General features: G+C 41.7%; 1 protein-coding gene across 1 annotated transcript in view; it reads right to left on the bottom strand.

Annotated features, from left to right (window-relative positions):
- Aff3 (AF4/FMR2 family member 3) overlaps positions 1-17186 on the bottom strand; it is a 400239-nt gene that overhangs the window by 80679 nt on the left and 302374 nt on the right. Inside the window, exon 12 of the mRNA XM_035452441.1 lies at positions 8462-8513. Within this exon, the coding sequence (XP_035308332.1) occupies positions 8462-8513 (52 nt within the window). The remainder of the gene's footprint in view (positions 1-8461; positions 8514-17186) is intronic.

The raw sequence follows: 17186 nt of genomic DNA, 5'->3' as shown, positions 1-17186 counted from the left end.
GAGTGCCTTGGGCCCAGTTTTAACAATTGTCTGATCTGTTTCTTAGAGATGATTTTATTCCATTCAACACAACCCATGGGCTGCAGAGCTGGTCTGGATAGAACTGAGAAGTGCCAAGAGCCCTTGAATGACAAAAATGGTTTGTCTCTATGCTTCTCCAGGCTAAGAGTCTCCTGAGAAGAGCTGTGCTTAGGAGATAACCAGCCCCGCACATGAAGAAAAATTAGGACAACAAAAAGACAACTTTCCAAATGTTTATCTGGACCAAACACCTGCATAGCCAACTGCAGATATCACTCACACCTGGAGAGATGTGACAGCACACAGAGACAGCAGACACTCTGATGCTGACACCTCCCAACAAGCTAATGAAGAAGACAAACAAAAAATCCCCAAACTCCACATCATCAAAGTCACAGCACAAAGGGTCACTCCTCCCACTTGAAGGAATGTGCTCTGGAGGGAGAATTCTACTTTTGTTGCCAGCTAACAGTCTAGCTGAAGGCTAGGTTGGAGAAGAGTGGTCCATCAGCTCTGGATGTTGGTTTCCTTGAGCTCCTGGAATGCAGGGTCTAGGTGGGTGCTATTGACATCTGTTATTAGCAAAATTTTGCCCTGGTTAAAAAAAAATGCAGATCCTTGTGTGAATTCCACACTTTTAGCAAACTCCATGGTTTCCTGTCTTTGTGTTACTCATTTGTTTTCCTACACTCACTGGATCATCTTTTGATTTTTATATACATTTTCTCATTTTTCAGATTTCCATCCCTGGTGTTAAGGTTGAAGTAAGGTACATTCTTCAGTGTGGACTTACATAAATCTCACCTGACCCCCAAAGAGTAAGTCTCTAAAACATGGTAGGGAACAGCACATGGGACTTTGCACATTTGTGGACAGTGAAATGTAACTATTTCGATTTTGGAAATTACAGCCAACTAGAATGGAAACAGAAGAATTTGGCTCTCCTCACCATGTGTGTCTTTCACAGGTTTCCATAATTTGATAAAGAGAGATTTTCATCCACTTTGGATGACAGCGAAATTTTGTTTATAAAAATGCAATGACCTAACGGATCGTTAGGGTTGACAAACAAGCCCACACTCCTGCTGAGCACATACATTTGCTTCCTTGATTGTGACTGACAGTTCAGATGTGTACTCATCCCTAGACAGGTATGACAAAGATCTGATAGGCAGGCGTCTCCAATTATATTTACTGTGTTTCCATTCAGAAGGGAAACTAGCTCAGCAATGCTATCAAATTGAGTGTTTACTCAGGAACATGGTTACAAGACTAGAAACAAAACCAAATATAAGATATCTTCTCCCCCTGTGTTCCTATTGGGCTTAAAATATATAATATATAGTCCTTTGCATAGTCCTTCAGAAACAAGGCATTTTCTGGCATTGAAAATTTACTTAAAGTTTTTGTGGTTAAATTATCATAACAAATATTACTAATGTGTAATTCATCTTGAACAGCAAGCCAGCAGCTTGCATGGATATGTGGAGCTTAGTAGGCATTTAAGACTATTCTTGGAATGATTTATGCAAAAATTGTCTAGCTCTTGTTTGGATACAAATAACATCTCTAATACACTTCATTTCTCATGGAAAAGAAACTTGATTTTGGAGTCATGCCCCCCAAACCTGGTCCTGATTACTGCTTCAACTCCTGTTTATATAATTCTACACAGTTTTGGCAGGATCCAAGAGCACATACCAGGGTGTTGGCTTTTATGAATCTCCTGGGATGTGAATGTCACGCTGACTGGATGAACTCTGGCCACAAATCCCAGACAAGCACAATGACTCTATTTATTCAGACTTGGCTGCCTGAATGCAGACTGACTCTGTGTGTAATAAATTTTCACAGGCCAAGAACCTCCACATCAACTAAGCTGAAGCTGAGAAGAAAAACGCACCGAGTGGAATTGGGCTGCAGAGACCTCTCCTTCCCGGCTGCATTTCATTGCGTTACTTCACCATGTGCTCACTGATTGACACGCTCTGTCAATGCCTTTAAAGTTTTCCTTTTCAATGTTTTCAAAGCTCTGCTTTCTGTTATGCAGTTGTCATATTAAAACAAGGGGTCTGGGATGAAGAGTAGAAATCTGCTTTTAATAGTTTGCCCTGAACTGATATGAGTCATCAGTGGCTTCTACGGGACAAGGCTGAGAGCTGAAGTAGGGCTATTTCATTGCCACTCCATAAGAGACCAAATGAAACATGATGGCTGCACTGTGGGGCTCAGCAGGGCCTCACCTGCAGTCTGGACATGCCAGGGGTACAGAGACTTTGGTTTCTTCCTGACAGACAAGATTATTACTCTCTGCATTATAAACAAGAAAATAATTGCCTCTTTAGCTTGCAGATTTATGTTAATGACATAGATATCTATTAAATTAATTGTATGCTCTCCAAATATTGATTGGGGATTAAAAGGTAACTTTCCTTCATTGTGTTGAGAAATCAATTAGGCCAATAGAGAAATTCCCCTCTACAGATTAAATCCAATGATCGCTGCCTGTAAAATTAAAACAGTCAGTTTAAGTGGATAAACTACACTCATTTAAAGAGAAAAATGCACTTATATAATTAAAATGAAAAGACTGCCCAATCTCTGTGGATAATGTGATTACTTGGAGCTGCAGGCACAGACGTCGCCATTCAGCATGGATCGCTGTTCCCTTGCTCTCCCTGAGCTATGGATTTGTCATCTTGGAAACCCTGCTAGCAGCTGACACTCTCAGCTACTGCTTGCCAAAAGTCTCAATCATGTGTCCCTTTGCTCATGCCTCAGCTGCAATGATCCTGTCTAGAGATTTGCTCTGTTTCACTTCCTAGGCTTTCCTGGACTCAAGAGGCAGAGCTCATCATTTTGACCAAATGGTGAAACATGCATTATGATTCCTCCCTCCTTACAAGTCTACCATGGAATTCCTTTAATGCTGAGAGTGCCTTCAGGAACCACTTCATTTGAAGTCTTCTGATCCCTTCACATTTTTTTCCAGGGGACAATTAACCATTGGACTCCAAACAAGAAATTTGATTCTCAGATCTGCTCAGATATCAAGTGTAAGAATTCTGAGAGCCATCATGACAGCATGCTATCATTTCAATGCTGTCACAGCCAAATTATCAAGTAAACCTTGCCACAGTTGAGGATACAATTAAAATTCTGTTATTGTTGAGATCCCATTCTCTTGGCTTTGGGGGCTTCAGCTTGAGATGGCTGAGAAAACCTTGTAACCTTAATATTGCTTGACATACAATTAGTGGATGTAAGAAATGCAGATAGAATTTCCATGCAGATAGTATAGACACTTTTTTTTCTCATGTAGGCATGTTATCTCTGCCTTATAAATCTTAGGTCTCACATTTTTCTCCTGTCACTCAACATGTCTATTTAATGTTTGGAATTAGAAAAAATATCAGTGCTTAGTAAGAGAAATAAAGGCAGAACAAAGGTCATCATTGCTTCTGGACATTGGTCTGTAGGTTTTTAAATCCCAACCAACTTACGGCTGCACTCTGTGTTTGTTTATGTATCCACTCAACAAACAGACCCTCTACTGAGTCTGACAGTTTCTGTCCTCAGAGATCTTTCAGTTTCCTGATAGGAACAGTTACTGTCAAAAGTAAACACATACACTGACTAAAATTAAAATGAGGTCCTGGAGAAAGAGTAAAACTACCGAGAAAAGGACATGCCAGTATCTTTCTGAGAAAGTAAAAGTATGTTGTACCTTTAGTATGCACAGGTGTCAACCAGGCAAAACACAGAACAGAGGTCAGTGGAAGCCCTGAGGCAGCTGCTGAGTGTGGCTTGGTGGAGGAGCTGAAAGAGGGCCATGAGGCTATAGTGCTGGAATAAGCTCAATGAGAAGGGGAAGGTGTGGACAAGGATAGACTGTGTAGGCTAGTGGAGGCCATGATACGAGCATTTCAATTCTCTCTAGGTGAGAGAGGAAATCTTCATATTTTAGAAAACCAAATTTTAGTGGTTCTCAGCAAACACTAGGCTGCATACAATTGCCTGTTAATTCTAGGCAATCTGATGCCTTTTCTTGGCCTCCAAGGGTATTGCATGCATGCGGTGCCCATACAGACAGCAAGATAAACACATAAATAAAAATAATAGTTTCAAAAATAAATGATTCGATCTGAGATATATTTTTAAAAAGATCACTGAGGACCAAATATTACAGAGGCTGAAGAACAGCAAGATGCCAGTTCACACAAGGCTGGTTTAAACTAGTTAGGATGGAAAGAGGTAGGTAGACTAATATTAAATTCTAGAAGTTACATTTATAGGAGTTAGAGAAGAAAGGCATATTTGAGTGAGGAATGGGAGTTATCAAGACCAAGTCTGTGATTTTAGGCTTGAGCAATGGGCATCTTGGCAATGCTAGCTCTGGAAATGGGAACAACCACAAGACAAACATGTGGGTAGAGGGGAGGCAAAACCCAGAAGTTCAGCTTGGCATGGCTCGAGTTTGGAAGGCCTGTGAGACAATCAAACAGAAAAGTCAAGTACGTGTGTGGTTCAGAAGCATATTCCAAGTGAGAGCTGAGGCTGCACAGAAGTTGCCATTACAGAAAAACTGAAGGTCATGAGGAGGGTCAAGGATACCCTAAAGAGAAGAACTAGAAAGGAAAAGGCAGGAATGAACACTGTCAGACTCCAACACTGGCTGGAGAGTGAGCAGTCAGCAAATCGTCTGGGAAGAGACAGGCAGAGAGGAAGGGCATGGGTGAAAGGGGCAGAGGAGGGGCACAGCCAGGGTATGCGATATTAGGCCCCTTCAAGGAAGCTGTGAACAAGAATGGTCAATAATGCCTCTTTCTGGGTAAGGCAAGGGATGAAAAGAGGTGGGTATTTGGGTCAGTCCTGGTTCCAGAGCAGCTGCGACAGAGAAGTATCCTTAATGGAGAAGGCAGGGGCTGAGGGCAAGTTCCAAAGAAGCAGAGGAGATGAGACCAACTCCTGGTAGGACTGGGCTAGCACCCTCTTGGAACATGAGGGAAGGGGGGTTGACAACAGGAGGAAAATAAGAGCAGGGTGTGGCTGGCAGAGGAAACACTAGTCCTTTTTACTAGACCCAGGTCAGCACTGGAATGCAGTGTGGCGATGGAGAAGTACAGGCTAAGACTCAGCTCTTTCACTAATGTCAGGGAGCCTGAGTACTTGAAAATCTGAGGGATGATGACTGTCAAAAGTTAGAGGCCTGCCTGGGCTAACCTGGAGACACTCGCCCCCACTCCCACAAAACTCCAGACTTAAGATTAAATTCTATACTGTCCATGTTTGTCAAGTTTCTGATGGATGTAATTACAGGATATTAATGGAGAAAATTTATAAAATAATCAGTGAACTGCCATGTCTATATAGTGCACAGCCATCATAAAAGGCTGCATGAGTGTGTTCCTGTGTGAGTATGTGTGTGTGTATGAGTGTGTGTGTATGAGAGAGAGAGAGAGAGAGAGAGAGAGAGAGAGAGAGAGAGAGAGAGAGAGAGAGAGAAGAGTATAGGCCAGAGGTCCATGTAGGACATCTTCATCTTTTCTGCTTCCTGACTGTGGAAGCAATGTGGCCAGCAGCCTCATGGTCCTACCATCCCCAAATCTGGGTTGTATGCCTTCAAACTGTGTGTCCCCCCAAACACTTCCTTCCTTGAGTTGACTTTTCAGGCGTTTTGTTACAGCAGCAAGAAGAGTAACTGATACAGGGAGTGCTCACAAGTGGAGCCCTGGAGGACTTTGTGGTTAAAAAGCTGGGCTAACGTTGCCAAGCTACTCAACAGCTGAGCAGGGATTTGAATCCTGGAGCAAGGCTTCAGTGGTCTTCATTACTAAACTCTCCTTTTGTCTTCATTTCTAAGAGCACAAAGGCAATTAGGGAGTGTTCAAAAAAAATGTACCAGAGAGTGAGGCAAACATGTGCAGCAACCTGAGGCTCTTATGGACATCCTTTCTTATTTTTAGGTGACCACACAGGCCAGCTGGACCAATATTTACAAAGACAACTAGGTTGATTTCGTGCATCATGCTTCCTCAGACAGGGAAGAATGTAAAGTTGTTTGACAAGATTTCTGGCAAAGAGGTGAACTCTGATTGTACCTGGAAAGATTGCTGAAAACAAATGTGTGAAAAAGGAAATAAAATATATGTTTCAGGTATATATAGGCTACATGTTTTCTGGGGGAAAATATTATCATTAGTGTCAATAATGATAATAATCATTATTATCATTAGTATTAGATAATGATAATGATAATTATCATTATCACAGCAGGGGAATCCCTCCAAGGCTCAGGGAGCACTGTGAAACAGGGAATGGAACAAATACAAAAGCTTGAAGACAGGGAGAAGGGGTGTGTGAAGTGCTGTCCTCAGTCATGATACAGCCATCACAAAAACATGGCTTCTCAGCAGCTACAGTAGTCTAAACCAGGAAGGCACAAGAGTAGGCCTGCCAACAGCCAATTGTGGATTAGAAAGGATTCATGGGGATCCTACCTTTTCCCTGATGAACTAGTGGCAACTTAGGGAATTTGGGGGGCAGGGGAGACAGTCATTGTCTTTAGTTACATACTGAAAAGCGAGGCCACCAGTCTCTAAGGCAGAATAAACGTAATACACTAACATACACATATGGACTTATTAAATAAACTTAATCGGTAAAAACAGTGGGAGAGTTATGATTTTGTGATTATATAAGAGTATACTTTAGACCCAAATAGGAAATATAATTAATATAATTAATGGCGACAATTTAACTTAAATTTCCAAGTGCAAAAACACTGTTTGGAGACTTGTCGATAAGTTAGGGACTACTGTATAAAAACCATTCATTCTGAGTGCTCCTTTTACAAAAACAATAAAATATATACAAGGGTTGAAACACAAGACACGTCTATTCATTGTTACCAATGGTTGTAGACTGGAAAGTAGACAATAAACCAAACGATTCAGTTGACTTTAGAGAATGTGATAGCACAACATTAATAATGAGTTTCTTAAATTGCATGTTCACTGGAAGTGTTTCCTGTAAATAGTGCTAGAAACTGTTTAGCCTGTGAATCCTTTTTCTAATATAAACCATCCACAAATCACATGCTTGGGAAGCCTTAACCCATTTGGTACCTAGCTGGGCCTCTCAGTGGTATAAAATAGAGATGAAATCATTTTCTTTTAGTCATATAAATGAGAAAACAAAATTAGAAGTGAATCTGTTTTACATTTCTACTACGACTGCTGAGCTGTGGGTATCTGGCTGCCTGGGATAGACATCTAGAAACAAATTATTGCTTCTTGAAAATTCTCAAAGCTCCAAAGGTCCTTTCTGCCCAGCTAATCTTCCTCTCCATGGATGCTCTCTGCTCGTCAACCAGGTTCCCAGAGTCTCGAGTCCTCTTGAATCCTTGTGCCTTAGTTTGTCTCAGCGAGGGGAACAAGCCTTCTGTGACCCCAGGTCCATGTTCTGCTCAGGCACACTTCTTAGTAACGCTCCTCCAAATTTTCCCTCTCCTTTGCTTGCTCCCTATAAACGTTATTTGTATTTGCATGCCTAGGCAGTAAATCGCTCGCACAGCAATTCACGACACCTTTGAATCAAGTTCACGATTTCAAAATCAATTGAGTGGCACATGCATTTAGCCCAATACATAAAGATGACTTAAAAAAGAGAACTCTCCAAACTGTCTCTTTAACCTATGCTGTTCATCTAAATTCGACAAAATGCAATATAGGTGATGGGGCAAGTGAAAGAAATGTAGGAAAATCTGTCTTTAGTGTTTTGCAACCTGCTTCAAAATAAAAATGCTTCCTGAGACGCAGAAGTGAGTGTGATGACTTTTAAGTGGATATTTTTTCACCTTAACTGACTGATCAGAAGACTATTTATAGCCCCCCTGACTGATGTCTCAAGCTGGTAAATCAACAGCAAGGGAGACTATTTCAAGCACATTTATCATTTAAGACAAACAGCCGAGACTGCGCGTGATTATTTTTTATTCATCATCTTAGCTCACCTCTGTGTTCGCTCCTTCTCACTGTTAATAATATCTGTATAAGTCTTCTCAATATTTAATGGTACAGCCTCCCCACTGCATGCTGATGAGTGTAAGGTCACATGTTTGATCTCAAGAAGGCCAGTTATCTTTGCCAAAAGATGTAAAAAGAAAGGGAGGGGGTATCTGTATTTCCTAGGGTAGCCTGATTCTCGCAGTGTTGTTAGAAACACTATTGTTGGTCTCCATGCTATTAAAAAAGAAATCACAGAATGAAAGCTTTTAATGGGAACAGAGCTCAAGGCATTTCAATAGACTGGCACAGAGACTCTTGAGTGGTAACACAATGTCCAGAATTACACAACCGCTTGGTTCAGAGTCTCTATGACTCAGTTTACCCTCATCTAGGCATCTTGTACAAGACAGCAACACCCAAGAAAATCTTACCTGTTCACTCTCTTCATCATCACTACTTAGCTTAAGGTCATCTTCTAGCATCCTGAAAGAAGGAACAGAGAGATGCAGACACTTAGATTCAAAATCTTTCACTGCTGAAACATCACCTTTTAGTAATGTGTATTTGATTTCTATTCCCCCCTTGTATTTTAAGTGCTTTTCCTCTGATGCACTTAGGAATGAACAGATAAGTCACATCACGAAAACTAACCCTCATGGCAATCACAGGATGAGATGAGGCTCCTTCAGAGTTGGCTGTTGTAGAAAAACAGAACCAAACAGGGACTGTTCCCTAGGAAGTTCAAATTTCACAATTGTTTGTTCAGTGTTTTCCAGGCTGAAGAGCTGGGCTGTGTCCTCAGCCCTGTCTGGGGGATGCTCATGGTAAAGAAAGCACAAGAGCAAGCAGAATTCTGCTGAGGGTCATGCAGCCATAATCTTGAGTCCTAAGTGACATTTATGCAGGCCCCCTGACAGCCAAAGGACTGGAGAGGACGGTCTACTCCCGGATCTGCTGAGTGGAAGGCAATGAACAGCAGGGTACTTCTGAAGAGTCTAGGAGGCCCTTTCCACAGGCTACCAGCCACCCGTGGGTCCTAACACAAGCAGCAAGCCCGTAAAGGCCAATAGCAGACAAAGAAGTACAACTGCATACCCTACTGTGCTTAGGGATGAAGGGTTGTTCTTATCAGCGTTGCTGCCATTAGTTTTTTGCAGTGCAGCTGTTTTCAGATTTGTCCAGCGCTAAAGGAATCTTGCTCAGAAATGCACGCTCTAAAATTCGCTCTGTACACACAGAGCTGTTCTGCCCAGGAGCAGGGAGAGTGCACTGGCACAGAGCCCAGGGCTCCAGACACTGGTCTGGAAGCTGTTGAGCTCTTGTGTTTAAAGACCTCAGTGTCTTCCTTATAGTTAACTTCTGAAGAGTGCTACCAAATGTGCCTATCATAGGCAGATAGTGCTGTTTTAATGTTATTTCAGTGACTTTGGGGGGTGAATGGGGGATCAGGGGCTGTCAGGGCGTGGACCCAGTTATGAAATGTCTAAGTTTTGGGGGTAGGTGAATATAGCACCCTTGTTCACCCCATGGAAGGTGAAGGTTATACCTAGAGATCCTGCTTTAGATTCCATGAGTCTAAGAAATATAATTGTTTCTCCCATCTCACAATGAAGGAAAAATATCCTTTCTATTTGATCAGAATCATTTGGAGAAACAACTGCAATTGAACATGTGCATTTTTTTGGTCATTATTTCCTATCCACAGGGCAGAACACAGCGTTTATGTTGTATTTGGTGTTCTAAGAGCTCTAGGCAAGATTTAAAGCTATGTGGAGACGTGAGCTGGTTACATGCAAATCCAGTGCCATTTTACAGAAAGGACTAGAGTGTCCATAGATTTTGGTATCAGAGGAAGGTCCTGGAACCAAACAATCCCCCATGGATATCAAGAGACAACTGTATTTATTTTTGATAATGTGGCAATAGGGTTTCTGAATGTTTAAGAAACTCATAGGGGCAAATAAGCTGAGAAATAAAGATTTCACAACAAAGCCTGGGAGAGCCAAGTGCTCTCCTCCTTTAAGGCCTTTCTCGATGTCACCTAGTAGCTATAGTGGGGGAATATATTCTAGCTTCTAAAAGTTGACTTAGGTCTACAGAGGCCAGTAAACAAGGCTGCTAGCCCAGTATCTAGGGAGGGCTGCCTTTGGGGGTCAGCGGTTGGTCACACAGGCAGAAGTCACTAAGGTAGACTTTAATGACAGCAAAGATGTTGATATAAAATACATGATAAAATTAAACTTTTAAAATTAGAGGCCAGAGAGCAGAAGCCTAACCAGAGGTACCGAGAGTGGGATTTCACAATCTTGATACCCACAGAGTTGCAGACTGCTAGATACAATCACACAGTGGCTTCACAGTAGGTGCAGGTGACTCAGATCTGTGATACCTACAGGATGTAGGCAGGACATTTTAACATGTAACTGAAGTGACTGAGACTTTATACATTTTTTTCTAAACTTGTAGTCTGTCCAGACAACAATTTCTCTTTAAAAAAATATTGTGTGTGTGTGTGTGTGTGTGTGTGTGTGTAAAAGTATGCATATTGCAGAGGGCAACTTGCAAGAGATGATTCTCTCTTTCTACCACGTGGGTTCTAGGGTTCAAACTCAGATTGTCAGGCTTGGTGGCAAGCACCTGTGCTCACCCAGCCAGACCAAGACAGGTGCTCCCTGCTCCACTGCTAAGCTTCACTCAACTCAGGCAACACTGACCTGCATGGGAAACACTGCCACCTTAGGGTGTACTGAAGCTACTCCATGGAGCGGGGCTTTCAGTTGAAGGGATTTCTTTGAGTTACTTGTTATTTGAAGCTCTCTGAAGATCCTTCAATCCTTTATTTAAAGTTCATTTTATTTTGCTCTACCTTAATGGCTTTAAAGCAAATCTGAGTTTTAATTGAGCTGTTTGATTTTCAGAATTGTTTCTACAGTAGGTTCTGCTACTGTTTCTACCTATCTCAGATTTTAAGTCAGAGACAATGTCTATTAAGCATAAACAATGTCATCATTAAACATATCACTATGCAAGTATCCATTCTAGCAATTAGTATTTCACAATGGCCTTTGTCTTAGGGTTTCTATGGTGGTGATAAACCACCCTGATCAGAAAGCAACTTGGGGTGCAAAGGATTCATTTTATCTCCAGGGAAGTCAAGGCAGGAACTCAAGGTAGGAACCTGGGGCAGGAGCTTATGCAGATCTATAGGGGAGTGCTGCTTACTGGATTGCTCTCTATGGCTTACCCAGTGTACTTTAAAATATTATCCAGTATTATCAATCCAGGGGGGGCACCACCTACAGTGAGCTAGACCCTTCCACATCAATCCATTAATCAAGAAAATGCTCAATAGTCCACAGACCAATCTGTTGGGGGCATTTTCTCAACGGAGATTCCTTCATCCCAAATGACTCTGTGTCAAGCCGATGTAAAACTAACTAGCACAATTTGCAATTAATACCCGCTGGAAAAGAGAAAAAAATCAATTTTCTCTAATGGAGTGTCAACTGGTATATCAACATAGTTCAGAGCAGGCCTGGTGCCAAAGAGTAGCTGACCAACACAAAAAGAACTCAATTTGGGCATATTTGCTCTTTGTTTTGGTATGGTTTTATTTTGTTTGGGGGTATGGGAGTGGGAGAAGGAGTGTGTGGGGGGGGAGGAGGGGGGGAGGGAAGGAGAGAGAACTGGGTAAGTAGGGAAGTGGGGGAGAGGAAAGAATTATTATCAAAACATATGAAATAAAAAAAAATCCAGCACCTAACCAGCACAACCTGTTTGTTAGCCAGGCCTACCCCTTTAGAGGCATTCCTAAGCAGTACACTCCATGCCTTAGAACACTGACTGGAGTGAATATTAGACATCTCATTTCATTCTTTCTGATTTTCTCTGCTCTGTTGGTTGTTACCACCTGGCTGGGTAATTTTCATTAACAAGTGATCTCCTTTCCATCTGTAGCTCTGTAGCTATTTGGAACAACTTTGCCTATAGCATTCTGGGGAACTGGGAACTGAGAAGGCTAGAAAAGCTCTTGAGGGGGGTTGATGACTAAGTATATCCTAGATGAAGATGGATGAAGTGACTTAGCCTGGAGGCAAGTGAAAAATGCAGGATTAAGGCGAGGTGGTCTAGATAACCTAGCAACGTCCAATTGGAATGTATTCTGTTCCATGGATCTCTACATTGTTGAAAACAATTTGCTTCATAGTGAGGTGGTGTTTGCGCACATGTTTCTGTTTCCCAGGACCTGTTCTGGCCACTAGTGAAATCTCCAGGATCCACTCCTGCCATCCCCTAGTGAAAAAAGCAACTCTTCTGTTCACCTGCTTATTTTAAACTATAGGAAAGGTCATCTGATGGTTCCTTTCCTTACTTATTGAGTGCACCTGCTGCAAAGGCTTGTCCTGTTTCAAGAACTGCACCCCATTCTGAACCTTACATAATTTTCGAAAAAGTCAATCTTACTCAGGAAAATTGTCAATCCCAAGTAAGATATGGGATGCATGTATGTATCTGTAACTCAATCAACTGTTTTTCCTGATAGCATCATTATCCATATGTCATTAATGAAGAGAAATCAGAGGAGAAGAGACTCCGCAATCTGGAGGTAGATATTTCTCCAGTCAAGCCTTGGGATAATTGATAAGAGTCCCGGCTGGTATTATATTTGCATCCCATGACAGACCCTGAGCCAGAGGACCCAGCTAAGCCACACTCAGATTCTTTACCCATGAAACAATATAATGGATGCTGTCTTGAGCTACTAAGCTGAGGGGTAATTTGTTAGGCATCAATAATTAACTGGTATGTTAGCAGTAAGTATTTAGTGTGTCTCTTCGTGAAGACTGTCCCCAGTGACTTCAGGTGAACCTTTGTAGCCAACATTCAAGATGTCCAACATTAGAAATAACGTGAGAGAGACATTTACTAATAGTGATATTAAAAATAAGAAGGTGAGTCTGATACATTCTATTTATGTCAATACAATATTTCTGTATCATAACATATTTTTTAAGTGCTCAACATGTATATGTGGCTATCAGGTAACATAGGCTCTTTTTTTTTTTTTTTTTTTTTTGGTCAGAAGGTGAGGGTGTTCAAATTCCCAGAATGTCCTCACATCTTTTTGTGGAGGAGCTCTTACACTGCCTGATAGGGTGCATGGGACAGGCCAGCGGAAGTGACAACTTTCAAAAGTGTGTAGCAGTTAAGAGGAGCAGAAGGCACATTTTCCTTGACTGTTCCCTTTGCCCAGCAGCGTCCTAGCAGCTCACGGTGTCTGAGTCAGATGTGTCATTGACTCATCTTGCTATTAATTCAAATGAGTGTATGCATGACACACTGCAATGCATTGTGAACTCTGACCTCAAAGAAGTGCCCAGAAACAGAAATAAGTGGACCACAGGAGGGGTGGACTTTGATCAATGGGCTTAGGGGTCGTGTCCTAGGAGAAGAGATCAGAAGGTGAACTTGTAAACACATCTTGTAAAATTCTGACCACCTGACGCGGGGAGTCTACAAACTTGTTAACCTGTGCTTCATTTACTGCTCATTCCTCTTGGATGTAATAAAGCACAAAGTCAAGCACGGAGACTACTTGACATTCTCAGGTTTTTGTTAATGTATATTTCCAACTGCATCACTTGCTCTTTTTACTTGGAATTAGAATTCTAGCCACTGGAGCTGACAGCCTGAAAAAGAATCAGTGTGAAAAGAGAATAGGAACATGGGGCCCCGCTTTCCTTGAGCATCTCATGTTCATTCACACACTCCCCATCCCCCCCCAAAACCCCACAGGAGCCACGTGCTGTTTGTGTGCTTGTGAAAACATGAAGACATTCCAGCTTTTCCACTTAGGACAGCGCAGACCATGGTGATGAGGTCGCATCCTCTGAACACATTAGACTTTAAAATTGCTTCTTTCTGAAGGAATTACAGGAAAAGAGGGCTGTACATACTCTATCATTTCGATCAAAAGACAACAGAGGCTTAGAAACCTCACTTTCACAGGAAAATGCTTTCTCTGTAAGATGGTTTTTAAATTCCTATCTTTCTTACACGGACTTGTAGAAAATGAGTTTCTGAACTTGGTGTTCCTGGCATTAAAGGACTGAGTTTCTGAGGAGAAATGAATGCTAACACAGTATGTATGAGAATGTGATCCTTTCCCTGGCAGACAATAGAGGAGAGTTTAGAGGGTCCAGGCTAGGGACATAAAATGCACTTGGCTGTTAAGATCCAATGATGGACATTGCTTTACTGGGTCCTCATTGAAGAAGAACCTGTATTTAATCAGAGGGGTATTCATACATATTTATCTAGCTCTTTAGATGTTGAATATTAACTATTATTGGTTAATTAATAAGCTTGGTACCTGTTCTGCTTGCTAACTAATGATCTGTTTAATTGGTAAATGTGCATTGGCATTAAGAGGGTCATATATACTTAGGCTAAGATTTGTTTTTTGTTTTTGAAATACTGGCTTCTGTATTTTGTAGCCACTGTTATTGGCATGTTAATTGTGAAAGGAGTCCCTAATTAAGGGATATTTTTTTTTTGAACAGGTAAGCTGTTAGAACTAGGAAAGAGGGCAAAACATAATCTCTCAATTAACAAATTCATGGACTTTAAGCTCTATCACGGTGCCTGAGAATGCCATCACACAGTCATTACTAAGCTTTACTGCACATTGGAATCACCTGGGAATCTTTAAAACATACTGATACCGGCTTCCACTCATCCTGCATATTCTGATTTAATAGGTCTGGAGTGCAATCTGGGTGTCCAGACTTTTTAGAGTTCCCTTGGTAATTCTAAACCGTAATGAGGGTTAAGAATGCTATCGACAGGAGGAAACAGACTGCACCAGAAGAGCTAAAGGATAGCTCCTGACCTTGGATACAGTCCTCACTTCTAAGGTTTAGTTGGTCCATTAATAGATTGGGATGGATGATAGTCAAGACTCAAAAGAAATAATTTAGATAAAAATGTATGTCAACTCTACAGGCTTGCAGGGGTGCTCAGTGAAGGTTTAGGACAGTCTACGGTGCTTTTAAACCTACTGACTTGAGGGCCACATCCATAGAGGTTCTGGTTTCAGTGGGCTGGCCACAGGCATCAACATTTTTGATAAACTCCTGTGGTCAACCCATTTGTTGAAACCTAATCACCAGTATTGTGGTATGAAGATGCAAGACCACTGGGAGATGATTAGGTTCTGAGATGAATGGGATTATTGCCCTTATAAAGGATCCCAGGGCTGGGCATGCAGCACGGTGGTAGACCGCTTGTGTATCATGTACAAGATCCTAGGTTCAATCTCCAGTTCTCAGCAACACAACACCAACAAGCAAAGTGCCCAAGGAGATCTATCATATGAGAACTCAACAAATGGGTGCTACTTATGAACTAGAAAGTGGACCCTCACCAGATGTTCAGTCTTGACCTTTGACTCCCTAGCCTGTTGTTTGTAAGCTATCTAATCTTAGGTTCTTCTTCTTCTTCTTCTTCTTCTTCTTCTTCTTCTTCTTCTTCTTCTTCTTCTTCTTCTTCTTCTTCTTCTTCTTCTTCTTCTTCTTCTTCTTCTTCTTCTTCTCTTGACTTTACCTTTCCCTCATCTTCTATTTGAATAAAAGTGTATTAGAACTAGGGAATGTAAGCCTTAGTGGCAGGGAGCTTACATGGCATGTAAAGCCCTTCGGTTCTATCCCTCCTGCACTTTAAAGTGGAAAAAAAGAGACAAAACTCTAAGGGAAGCAGTGTGTTTTCTCAGTGCCTAGTAGAAGCCATAACACCATCATTACCAATTAATTAACTTAGGGATTGTGACACAATTTAGAATTCTACAGGAGTTGTTTTCAGACACCATGGGCAGTGCAGGGGAATCCGATGCCATTTCCTGGCCTGCTCTTGATCTTATAGGAGGACCCAGAGATTATTTGGAATATCATGCCTTCTCCCAGTTGGAGAAGTCTTCAAAGTTTCTTCAAGATCAAACAGCACAGCATAGGGCATTTCAGGCATGGAGACTCAACACCATTCCTTCTGTGTAACAAGGGCTAGAGGCCTTGGGACTACATTTCCCCAAAGCCCCATCAGCATGGTTTTTATTTAGGTGTCACCATTGAGAGGCACTTGAGGAGTGCTTGGAAGGTCAGAGAGTAACAACCACTATTGCTCCCAGGGCAGACCATGCTTTGGCATATGGCAGCCTTGACTCTCATAGAAGATCCCAGCATCACTCTGTGAAAAATACTTGCAGGCATGGTAGGCCTCAGTTCTTGTATTTACTGCTTCTCTGCAATGACTTCCTGATTACCAGTTTCTCCCCACTGGCTCCCTGACCTCCTGATGACTTTGGCAGCCACCAATTTTTTATGCTAGCATCTTCCTTCTTGAAATACCTATAGTGGCTTCTCTTGTTCAGATTAAGCTGACCCACATGTATAATAAACGGAAAGAGGCTTGGAACCAGAAAGCCTGAGGTACTACTCCATACCCCCACTCTGTCATGGACTAGTTATGTGTCCTGTCCAAAGAACTTACAATTGCTCTGCCTCAGTTTCCTGGTCTATAAGGTGAGACATCAAAACTGTTTGCCTTCTAGGAATGCTGTGAAGAATTACATGGGGAAATAAAGAAAGCACATTATACAGTACTTAGCATATAGTAACCACACATAAGCATTTGATGTCAGGCATCTTATTGTCACTGTAACTGTGCTATGATTTAGGTCCATTTTATTGTTTCTAGCACAGATCATAGATTGCTAATGTATTCACTATTTCCAAAGTGCACATTTTAGGAGCCAAAAACATGAAGTTGCAAAAGTCTCTGGCTCATGGTTGATTGGGGATAGGCAGAAAAGAAACCCTGTGAAGTGATAAATATGATGGCACAGGGCCATATCTTTTTTCCTTGGCAGGCAATCATGGCCCTGTTCTCTTTCCTTGTAGGTGTATGCTCTGGTTTGTAAGTCTCCAGTATTCTGTAATTCGCTTCTGTGTCTGCTATAAATATTTTGGCATCTTTCCCAAGCTGCCCTAAAACTAGCTATACAGCAATGGATATCCTTGAACTCCTGATCCCCCTGACTCTGTAGAGTCACTGTAGGGGGACACAGCCCACTCACTATACAGGCTTTATTGATGTTATCTC

The sequence above is a fragment of the Cricetulus griseus genome, assembly GCF_003668045.3.
Source record: "Cricetulus griseus strain 17A/GY chromosome 1 unlocalized genomic scaffold, alternate assembly CriGri-PICRH-1.0 chr1_1, whole genome shotgun sequence".
NCBI lineage: Eukaryota > Metazoa > Chordata > Mammalia > Rodentia > Cricetidae > Cricetulus > Cricetulus griseus.
Note: the sequence above shows the minus strand (reverse complement) of the source record. Positions and strands in the feature narration are given on the sequence as shown.